The following is a 12043-nucleotide window of genomic DNA, read 5'->3' as shown; positions in this document are numbered from 1 at the left end:
GGAAGAAACTTTGAGAGGAACCAGACATAACGGCGACCCATCCTCATTTGGGTGATAACGGATAGCAGGTCATAGTTTTAAAGTCATAATGTGTGTTAGGCAGCTGGAAGTTCAATAACAGCAAGTGTGTTTAAGTTAGCGGCACGGTGGTGTAGTGGTTAGCACTGCCGCCTTGCACCTCTGGGGTCCAGTCCAAAGATATGAAGATTAGGCTAATTGGCGTTCCCAATTGCCTGTAGTGTGTGTGTGAGTGTGTGTATGTGGGTGTGCCCTGCGATGGATTGGCACTAAGACTCCTGGGATAAGCTCTAGGTGTCACACGCCGCCCTGCGTCAGCAGGCTAAAAGGACCCACAAGCAGACACAACAGATCAAACGGAAAAAAGTCTTTAATTGGAAAATATGCTGGAAGCAGATAAAGGGAAAATTAGGCTATATATATATATACACACATATATATAGATATAGATATGTATAGTTTAGTTCTTTTATATTTAATATATATTTAGTTTACTCTAGAGGCGGTCAGGAGTAGGCAGCAGGGCAGGTTGGAAGTGGCTGTGGGCAGAGCTATAGCAGATGAGATTGTGCTGAAAGTAGATACGTAGGAAAGTTAGGCAAAATATGCGGTACACTCAAAATGCCACTAGGAATAGGCAGCAGGGTAGGTTAGAAGTGGCTGAAGGCAGAGGTCTAGAAGATGTGAGATCCAGAGCCCATAGCAACAGTGAAAGATCAAAAAGCAGAGCGCTTGCAGTCTTAGACTCACTGAATAAGAGCAGCCAAAAGGAGTCAGGGTGGAGAGCAGAGGCACTGACCAACAACTGAATAAGGACAGCACACACCTGTAGTCCAAACTAGAATGATTCAGGGGGATCGAGACAAGCCGTAGTCGAAAGTGAAAGCAGAGAATCAAAGCCGGTAGAGCAGTCAGCGTAGCAAACGAGTTTAATCCGAGTTTAATCCTGGGTTTAACGAACTGTGTACTAGTCGTCTGAGTTGTGAGACATGAAAGGTCGGGTTGATGCGGCGCATAGTGAGTGGTAGGGAAAGCCTGACAGAGACAGGATTGATTACCTTGGCGATTGTGAATGGTCCGATGAATCTGGGTGACAGTTTGTTCGAGGTTGTCTTAATGGGGATATTTCGGGTGGATAGCATCACTCTCTGACCTACTCGGTATCTGGGAGCTGTTGTGTGGCCTCGGTCCGCTTGCCTCTTGAAGGTGCTAACGGTTTGTAGGAGACGAGTTCGGGCCTGGGACCAAATCCTCCTGCAGTGGCGTACAAAAGAACTGGTTGAGGGTACCATCACCTTTCTTTCTTGTGCTGGGAACAGGGGTGGCTGATAGCCAAAGCAGCACTGGAAGGGGGAGAGACCTGTGGAGGAGGTCGGTAATGAGTTGTGTGCATACTCTATCCAGGGAAGCGCCTTGCTCCATGTAGTCGGATCACGAGACACCATACACCTCAGGGCTTTCTCCAATTCCTGGTTGAGTCTCTCTGTCTGCCCGTTCGACTGGGGGTGATAGCCAGAAGATAGGCTGGGTGTCGCTCCAATTGATTTGCAGAAGTCCCTCCAGAACTCAGCTGAGAATTGGGGCCCACGGTCAGAGACAATGTCAGTTGGGAGGCCATGCAGACGGAAAACGTGGAGAATCATTAGTTCCGCCGTTTCCTTGGCTGACGGAAGCTTAGGCAAGGGGATAAAATGAGCAGACTTGGAGAAACGATCCACCACAGTCAGGATGCAAGTGTTGCCCTCAGAGTTGGGGAGACCAGTAACAAAGTCCAGGGCGATATGTGACCATGGCCGACGTGGAACAGGGAGGGGTCTCAAGAGGCCGGTAGGGGGTTTATTGATTGACTTACTCCTAGCACAGGTGTCACAGGCTGCCACAAATCTCAGGACATCATCCTTCATAGAGGGCCACCAGAATCGTTGCTGGAGTAGGTATAGGGTGCGGGCCCCCCCCGGGTGGCAGGTAACCCGAGAGCTATGTCCCCATTTCAACACTTGAGTTCGCACAGAGGCCGGGACTAAGAGACAATCGGGGGGAACGTTGCTAGGGCCTGGTTCTTGATTCAGTGCCTTTTTAACCTGCCTCTCGACATTCAGGAGTGCGGCTGCTACTAGGCAGCGGGAGGGCAGGATTGACTCACTCGTCGTTGGTTGTTGAGGTGTGGAGAACTGTCGAGACAGGGCGTCAGGTTTGGCATTCTTGGAGCCAGGGCGGTACGAGAGCATGAAATTAAAACGTGAAAAGAATAAGCTCCACCTTGCCTGGCGGGCGTTGAGCCTCTTGGCTGATTTGAGGTACTCTAAGTTTTTGTGATCAGTCCAGACTAAAAATGGGGTAGCAGTACCTTCCCGCCAATGTCTCCACTCCTCTAGAGCAAGCTTTACTGCCAACAGTTCTCGATCTCCTATGTCATAATTTCTCTCTGCTGAGGTGAGACGGCGGGAGAAGTACGAGCAGGGGTGTAGCTTTTCATCCTTGGGTGATCGTTGCGATAAGATAGCCCCAACTCCGGACTCGGAGGCATCTACCTCCACCACAAACTGAAGGGAAGGATCTGGGATTGTTAAAATGGGCGCAGAAGTGAATCGGTGCTTGAGGTCAGAGAATGCATTTTCGGCCTGTTCGTTCCAGCGGAAGGGGACTCTTGTGGAGGTTAGTGCGGTGAGGGGAGCTGCCACTGAACTATAATTCCTGATGAAACGCCTGTAAAAGTTGGCAAACCCTAGGAATCTTTGGAGGTCTCGCCTTGAATTGGGAGTTGGCCAGTTTGTGACGGCTGTTAGCTTGGACGGCTCCATCTGTAGGCTAGAGGGAGCAATAATGAACCCAAGAAAGGCCACAGAGCTGCGGTGAAATTCACATTTCTCTGCTTTTACGTACAGTTTGTTCTCCAGGAGTCTTTGCAGGACCTGTCGGACGTGCCGCTTGTGCTCTTCCAAGGAACGAGAGAATACCAGGATATCGTCTAGATAAACAAAGACAAAGATGTTCAAAAAGTCTCTCAGGACATCATTAACGAGGGCCTGGAAAACGGCAGGGGCATTAGTTAGTCCGAAAGGAACTACTAGGTACTCGTAGTGGCCCGTTGGTGTGTTAAAGGCGGTCTTCCACTCGTCCCCCTCCCTTATCCTCACCAGATGATATGCATTTCGTAAGTCCAACTTTGTGAAAACACACGCCCCTTGCAAGAGCTCGAAAGCAGTAGACATGAGAGGAAGGGGATAACGGTTCTTGATGGTAATGGCATTAAGCCCACGATAGTCAATGCAGGGGCGAAGGGACTTGTCCTTCTTATCCACAAAAAAGAAGCCAGCTCCTGCGGGCGAGGAGGAAGGTCGGATAATTCCTGCCGCCAGTGATTCGGTGATGTATTTGTTCATGGCTTCCCTCTCTGGGGCCGATAGGGAGTACAGACGTCCCTTAGGGGGGGTGGATCCTGGAAGGAGATCAATGGAGCAATCGTAGGGTCTGTGCGGTGGTAGAGAAAGAGCACGTGCCTTACTGAACACCTTGTTGGAGGTCGCTGTATTCAGGTGGGACATTGGAAAGGTCAGAGAGCTCAATAACCTCCTCAGTGGCAGAGAGCGACGAGTGGGTTCTAGCAGCATGAAGGCACGAGGAGAGACAGGCAGGACTCCAATCAAGGATAGTGCTCTTGGCCCAGTCAATGTTGGGGTTATGTCTAATTAGCCATGGGGTGCCAAGGACGACAGGGGCATGAGAATCCTCCATAATAAGGAAGGAGATGGTTTCAACGTGATTGCCAGAGATTCTAAGAGTGACTGGAGGTGTACGGTGAGTGATTGATGGAAGGAAACTTCCGTCGAGGGCCTGGACGGATAGGGGGTTATCTAGGGGTAAAGAAGGGATGTTCAATTTCCTGGCTGTTGCAGCACAGATCAAGTCCTGGTCTGATCCAGAGTCAATGAGGGCTTTTAGTGGTTGAACCTTGTTACTCCAGATGATCATAACTGGTAGTAAGGGGCGTTGGCTTGGGAGGTTTGTGTGAGAAGGGCCCTCCAAGGCTCCCAGTTTCAATGTGGGCCCCCTCCTTTTACCGGGCATTGGAGGCGGAAATGGCCTGTTTGTCCACAGTAGAAGCAGGACTGTCTATCCCGCCGACGTTGGCGTTCCTCGGGAGAAATTCGGGCTCGGTCCACCTGCATAGGCTGGTCAGGTGAATCAGCAGTTTGTGGGGGGGACATTGGTGTGGTCCTTACCAGGGGTGGTGTGCGTTCTCTGCGCCTGAGCCGGAGACGTGCATCGACACGCCCCGCTAAATCCATGAGCTCATTTAGGCCAGAGGGGAGCTCTTGAGAGACCAGCTCATCCTTGACGGTTTCGCTTAGTCCATGAAAAAAAACATCAAACATGGCACACTCATTCCATCCACAAGAGGCCGCCAGGGTGCGAAACTCGATGGCATAATCATAGGCTGATCGTGTTCCCTGACGGAGTCTTAGCATCTGCCCAGCTGCCTCCCGGCCTGAAAGGGAACGGTCAAAGACCCTCCTCATTTCATTGGTGAACGCATTGTAGTTGGTGCAGCATGGGTCATCAGCGTCCCACAGTGCTGTTCCCCACTCACGTGCTTTTCCTGAGAGGAGGGTAATAATATAAGCTATTTTAGAGCGTTCTGTGGGAAATGTTGAAGCCTGTAACTCTAGAGAAAGGTAACATTGCGAGAGGAAAGATCGGCAGGTGCCAGGTTCTCCATTGTATGACTGAGGAGGGGGCAGGCGAGGTTCCCGGGGAAGAGGGAGTGGAGCTGGAACTAAGGGAGATGGAGTCTACAGTTGTTCGATACGAGAGGTGAGTGCACTGAGGGTGTCCGCCATCGACCTTAGATTCTGATTAACCTGCTGAATCTCCCCTTGGTGTGTACCGAGGAGAGAGCCCTGTGCCTCTACGGCGGTCCTAAGTTGTCCTAACTCTGCTGGGTCCATGCTTGGCCGAATTATTCTGTCACACGCCGCCCTGCGTCAGCAGGCTAAAAGGACCCACAAGCAGACACAACAGATCAAACGGAAAAAAGTCTTTAATTGGAAAATATGCTGGAAGCAGATAAAGGGAAAATTAGGCTATATATATATATATACACACATATATATAGATATAGATATAGATATGTATAGTTTAGTTCTTTTATATTTAATATATATTTAGTTTACTCTAGAGGCGGTCAGGAGTAGGCAGCAGGGCAGGTTGGAAGTGGCTGTGGGCAGAGCTATAGCAGATGAGATTATGCTGAAAGTAGATACGTAGGAAAGTTAGGCAAAATATGCGGTACACTCAAAATGCCACTAGGAATAGGCAGCAGGGTAGGTTAGAAGTGGCTGAAGGCAGAGGTCTAGAAGATGTGAGATCCAGAGCCCATAGCAACAGTGAAAGATCAAAAAGCAGAGCGCTTGCAGTCTTAGACTCACTGAATAAGAGCAGCCAAAAGGAGTCAGGGTGGAGAGCAGAGGCACTGACCAACAACTGAATAAGGACAGCACACACCTGTAGTCCAAACTAGAATGATTCAGGGGGATCGAGACAAGCCGTAGTCGAAAGTGAAAGCAGAGAATCAAAGCCGGTAGAGCAGTCAGCGTAGCAAACGAGTTTAATCCGAGAGGCAAGAGCGTAATCCTGGGGAGCAGAAAAGAGAATCAACAACGTGAAAAACAGGCAGATATACTTGACAAAAAGGCACGAGACAATAGATAATTAGCACGCAATAATTCGGCAAGGGTTCTCTGCCTGAGGGAGAGTTATATAGAGTAGTGGTGATGAGGCACAGGTGTGCGCAAGCATGAGTAACTCAGGCGGCAAAATGGAAGCCGCGGAATGGAGTGTGGAAGGGAGTTGCGGGAGATCAGGACCTGTCCCGAGAAGCAGGCATTACCTGGCGTACCGTGACACTAGGTCCCCGCGACCCTGAATACAGGAAAAAGCGATATAAAAGTTGAGTGAGTAAGTGAGTGAGTAAGTGTTTCGGTTAATATTGAGTCCACCTTAGAAACTGTATTTGGTTTCTCTTCTCTTTGCGTAATGTAAAAATTTTATTCATTTAAAAAGTTAAATACTTTTTCACATTCCATGTATGTTATCAATGATAACAGCATGCAACTCATAAAAAAACAAAAAACAAACTAACAAATTAAAACCTCATTTATTCATTTACTCAAACCCGACACCTGGTGTGTTTGAGTAAATTACTACTCATACAATATAAATACAGTGTACAGTTGTAAAACTCCTCCTATTAAGGAAGTGTCAAGTTTGAGATGACTGCAGTCCTCCATAAACAGCCTACAGTGTTCTGCTCTGGTGAGGATCGTTTTATTCTCAGTTTGTTTCTTGGCTCATTTTTATCACTGTAAAAGGGAAGTGATTATTAACTGAACCAACAAAGTCAGGTTTTTATCTTCAAACAAATCTGAAGACAAGGATTGATTACTTTTTATCAAAGTGAAACTCGGATTGTGAAAATTCGGACTGGAGAGAACAACAGCAGTAAAATAAAATGGCTTCGAAGTTTTCAGAGGAGGATTTCTCCTGTCCTGTGTGCTGTGACATCTTCAAGGATCCTGTTGTCCTGCTCTGCAGTCACAGTGTGTGTAAAGTGTGTTTGCAGCAGTTCTGGAAGACCAAAGGATCCAGAGAATGTCCTGTTTGTAGAAGAAAGTCGTCTATGGATGAACCTCCCACGAACCTGGCTTTAAGGAACCTGTGTGAGACTTTATTACAGGAAGAAATTCAGAGATCTTCATCAGCGTCTGAATCAGTCTGCAGTCTGCACAGTGAGAAACTCAAACTCTTCTGTTTAGATGATCAACAGCCTGTGTGTTTAGTGTGTCGGGATTCAAGGAAACACACCAACCACAAATTCTGCCCCATCGACGAGGCAGTAACAGACTGTAAGGTAAATATTATATACATGTGAGGTAATGTGTCACATTGTTGAGCTCAACAACTGAACAAAAGAAATGTTTTGCATTAAAATGTTTAAGAAAAAACTGTTTTAAAAATGTTATTATACAGTAGTTACAGTTTATTTATATGATAACTACCAAACCTGTGAGTCTGATATTTCATGAGATGTTCATTATCCAAAGTGTCACCTGTAGAAACAGGAGCAGATGTTGGAGTAAAGCAGCGTACACATTTAAGTCTAAACTTTTTATAATTTTTATAATCTGCCTTTTTAAACACCATCAGACTGATGGTACAAGGGTATGTACAGTGGGGAAAATAAGTATTTGATCCCCTACAGATTTTCTAAGTTTGCCCAGTTACAAAGAAATAAAGGGTCTTTAATTTTTGTCATAGGTTTGTGGTAAAGGATTAAGACAGAACATCAACCAAAAATCCAGAAAAAGTACATGATACAAATCTCTATTTTCCATTCAAACCTTACCACCATTGGCAAGACCAGAGAGCTGTCAAAGCAAGTCAGGAACAAGATTTTAGATTTTTGGAATGGGCTACAAGACCTTTAGCTAGAAGCTTGGTAAGGAAGGAGACAACTGCTAGAATTCAATTCAATTCAATTCAATTCAATTTTATTAATATAGCGCTTTTAACAATGGTCATTGTCTCAAAGCAGCTTCACAAAAATTAAAGAATTATTATTATTATTTATTTATTTATTTATTTATTAAGATTGGAATAAACTGCTGTGGTCAGATGAAACCAAAATTGAGCTCTTTGTCATCAACTCGACTTGCTGTTTTCGGAGAAAGAAAAATGCTGACTATGACACTAAGAACACCACAGTCCCTACAGTCAAGCACGGAGGGGGAAACATTATGCTTTGGGGCTGTTTCTCTGCTAAAGGTACATATTGACTTTGCTGCACTGAAGGGGCCAATGAATGAGGCCATGTGTTGTAAAATTTTGGATGAGAACCTTCTGAAGATGAGTTGTGGATGGGTCTTCCAGCATTAGAATGACCCCAAACATACTGCCAAGGCAACTAAGGAGTGGCTCAAGAATAAGCACATTAAGGTCATGGAGTGGTCTAGCCAGTCTTCAGACCTTAATCCCATAGAAAATTCATGGAGAGAGCTGTAACTTTGAGTTGCCAAGCAACAGGCAAGAAACCTTAAACATTTAAAGAAAATCTGTAAAGAAGAGTGGATCAAAATGCATCCCAAGATGTGTGCAAATCTGGTAAACAACTACAAGAAATGTCTTCCCACTGTGCTTTCTAGCAAAGGTTTCTCTACCAAGGCTAAGTTATGTTTTGCTTGGGGATTAAATACTTATTTCTCTCATTGAAATGCAACTTAATTCATACCATTTGTATCATGTGCTTTTTCTGGATTTTTGGTTGATATTCTGTCTCAATCCTTTAAACCTATAATAAAAATTATAGACCCTTCATTTCTTTCAGTGTGCAAACTTAGAAAATCTTTAGGGGATCAAAAACATTTTACAATAAAATTCTGTCCAGGGCTGAAACACAGTGTCTTGATTTGTTTCAGGAGGAGGTTAAAACTGTGCTGAAACTGCTACGGGAGAAACTGAAGATTTTTAATGACTGTAAACAGAACTGGAGTCAGACTGAAGAACATATAAAGGTTAAATTTATGGTTAACAACATGGCTTTAACTTTATAATTATATTTTCCATCACTGTATAATCAGGTAGGTTTAATTTAATTTCCTCTTTATTGTAGATTCAGGCCAAACAAACAGAGCATCAGATCCAGGAGGAGTTTGAGAAGCTTCACCAGTTTCTACGAGATGAAGAGGCAGCCAGGATCGCTGCACTGAGAGAGGAAGAGGAGCAGAAGAGTCAGGTGATGAAGGAAAAAATTGAAAAGCTGAGCAGAGACACATCATCTCTTTCAGACACAATTAGAGCCGTAGAAGAGGAGATGAGAGCTGAAGACGTCTCGTTCTTACAAGTGAGGATCATTTTATCAGTATTTATACTGTGAGAAAGTGAAACTTCTTTAAATTATCATAAACTACACATTTCAGTGGTGTAACATGTAAGTCATATCTACTGATTTGCTTTGTTGTTTTACAGAACTACAAGGCCACAGTGAAAAGGTGAGTGATGTTGTCTTTGTCTCTATCGCCTATCACTCTCTCTGTTTCTGAATCCAAACCCACAGCAACACTGACTCCTGAATGTTTTTGCAGAGCCCAGTGTACACTGCAGCATCCAGAGGAGCTTTCAGGAGCACTGATCCATGTGGAAAAACATCTGGCCAACCTGAGGTTCAGAGTCTGGGAGAAGATGCAGCACATAGTCCAATACAGTAAGACTACTACTTCTTTGTTCTTCTGTATGTGTGGTTGTGTGTTGTTGTTGTTGTTGTTAATAATTAGTTTACTTTTAATTTTGAGTATACGTAATGTAAATAAAAAAATAATTTTAAAAGGTTGCTGTCAGACTGTTCAATATTTGAAGCACATTAGTTATAATTCTTAAAAATTCTTTACATTTGATACTTAAACACACACAAAGGTAAGTTTGTAAGTTATATAAGGTATCCGTTTTATTTTTTTGAGTTAGGCAAATACATGTTGTCCCCTACCTATGAATAGGTACGTCGGATTTGCCCGTAAGTCAGTCAATTATATACAATATAAATCAAACCAATCCACTTGACTAAATCTGTACCCTATCCCAACAATCATGTGACCAAAAAAACATAAGGAAATGAACCTCACAGTGAAATGTTGTCTCTGCGCCTTTAAATCACAAGGGGGATCCCAGGCACTATTTTTGTAATAGAGCGAATTTCCCCATTAAAAAAATAATTATATAAAAAAGGTTAATAGAAAATATATATTAAAAAAACAAAACACACTAACCTGTACTTTACCTTTGAAAGATCACCTCCATCAGGAGAGTAGAAGAAGGGGGAACTATTGTGTTGTATTGATGTTGACTTTACTTAAACTGCAAACTAAGTTTGCAAGCGGAATCCTGGACACCATTGTTTGTCCGGACAAAGTTTTCCACTTTTTTTGGACTGTGAACTGAGGATTTTCCAAAATGAGTATAATTCAGGGCATCTTCACAGGATAGCCATTTGCTCCGATCGTGCTCCTGGACTGATTCACAGAAACTGTTGAGGCTGACACATTTCTGTTGCACCCCCACATGCACACACATACAGTGTACCAGACGTTTAGACATTTAATACAATTACACACTGAAAATATTGTATATAATTGTAAATATTGGTATCTGGTGCTTTGCAGTGTCCATTTTTGTACATTACATGTAAGCTACTTCCATGATTTGTTTGCATCTACGGATGTTGAATGCGAACCGCAGTCCGTTTGTATCTGTGGAAATTCGTAACTCAAACGTTCCTAAGTCGTGGCCTACCTATATTAGCTAGTTTCATGCTAACATGATCTGTAAGTTAGATTAGCTCTATCGAAACAAAGTGTGTGTATGTGTGTGTGTGTATACTAAGCATGAAGAGTTTTTCATAACACTAATGTGGTATGTATTATGTATATTAATTTAAGTAGTGTGTTAAGAATTCCCCATAGGTCCTATTATGATTATTATAATAATTATTATTATTATTACTATTATTATTAATCTTACATACAGATGTGTTTACTTTTTATCTATTTATGTAATGTAATGATACTCCTATTATGAAGGCTCTGATTGCTGTTGGACTGTTCAGTGTTTAAAGTGTAAGCACAGGGACTGAGTGAAAAATGGAGTGTTTTGGTTTATAAAACTTCAGAGTTACAACTATTAGGAATATTGTTTACATTTGTAATTTAAGAACACACTGAAAAAGGCATAAAGCATGTGATTAAGTTATATATGTTTATTAATTCATTTTTGTCTTTGTTATTATTTTTTTGCTTAAGCCAAATGCTAGCTGGTGCCATGCTGACATAATGTTTAAGTTAGCCTAGCTATATTGAAATAAACTTTTCTTTTCTTTTTTTGTATGTGTGTTTTCAGCACCTGTAACTCTGGACCCCAACACTGCTCATCCTAGACTCATTGTATCTGATGATCTGACCAGTGTGAGACGCAGTGATGAGGAACAGAAACTTCCTGATAATCCAGAGAGATTTGATAAATGGGAGTGTGTCCTGGGCTCTGAGGGCTTTAACTCAGGGACACACTGCTGGGATGTTGAAGTTGGAGACGGTTTATTTTGGTTTGTGGGTGTGATGACAGAATCTGCTCAGAGGAAAGGAAATATATATTCCAGAAGTGGGATTTGGTGTGTGAGGTATTATGATGGTGAATATAGAGCACGTTCTACACCACAGCCATACACTCCCCTCCCAGTAGCACAGAAACTCCAGAGGATCAGAGTGAAGCTGGACTGGGACAGAGGAAAACTGTCATTCTCTGACCCTCTCACTAACACACACATACACACTTTCACACACACATTTACTGACAAACTATTGCCGTTCCTAAGGGTTACTGGGTCTCTAAAGCTCCTCCCACTTCAGTGCTCTATAAGAGTGAATCAGATCAGTTAGAGTTCATTAATGAAATTATTGCACATTAAAAGATTAATATTTAGTATGAAAGTTTGTTTACCTTATAAAAGTTAATTAAAATGGATTTTGAGGTAAAATAATGACATACTCTGTTGAAATAAAAAGATCAAAATAATGTGATATTAAGTTCAAATAACTACAGAGCACTTTTCCACTCACTGTTTAGTTCAGGGCTTAAAAAATAAATTAACCACAGGATGAATTTAAATGTATATAAGTCCATTTTGATGTACAATTTTAAATCTAAAATAAATTGCTAGCTATAGGTGCTAACCACTACACCACTGTGCCATCTTGTAATATTTACTACATACTTTAATTTAAACTTAATATCATTTAAACCCTTGTGGGAACTGTTTATTTGTTTCTCTTCAATTAGAGTATTACAGCAAAGAGCAAAAAGACTCTAAAAAAAATTTGAGTAAAGTAAAATTTATTCAGTTATTTATTTATTGTGTGTGTACTTATTTATTTATTGTGTGTTTATTTATTGTGTGTATTTTCCACTGATAAATTCAATGCAG

General features: G+C 42.7%; 1 protein-coding gene across 1 annotated transcript; it reads left to right on the top strand.

The window, feature by feature from the left end:
* Positions 1 to 6529: 6529 nt before the first annotated feature.
* LOC128524052 (E3 ubiquitin-protein ligase TRIM35-like) lies at positions 6530 to 11508 on the top strand. The gene is made up of 6 exons (XM_053496340.1): positions 6530 to 6928; positions 8493 to 8588; positions 8687 to 8917; positions 9043 to 9065; positions 9159 to 9277; positions 10963 to 11508. The coding sequence occupies exons 1-6, from the start codon at positions 6530 to 6532 to the stop codon at positions 11496 to 11498; spliced, it is 1404 nt and encodes a 467-aa protein (XP_053352315.1). The 3' UTR covers positions 11499 to 11508.
* The last annotated feature ends 535 nt before the right edge of the window (positions 11509 to 12043 follow it).

Source organism: Clarias gariepinus, chromosome 5 (genome assembly GCF_024256425.1).
Source record: "Clarias gariepinus isolate MV-2021 ecotype Netherlands chromosome 5, CGAR_prim_01v2, whole genome shotgun sequence".
Classification (NCBI taxonomy): Eukaryota; Metazoa; Chordata; class Actinopteri; order Siluriformes; family Clariidae; genus Clarias; species Clarias gariepinus.
The sequence above is the reverse complement of the archived record's forward strand: the minus strand, read 5'-3'. Positions and strand labels throughout refer to the sequence as shown.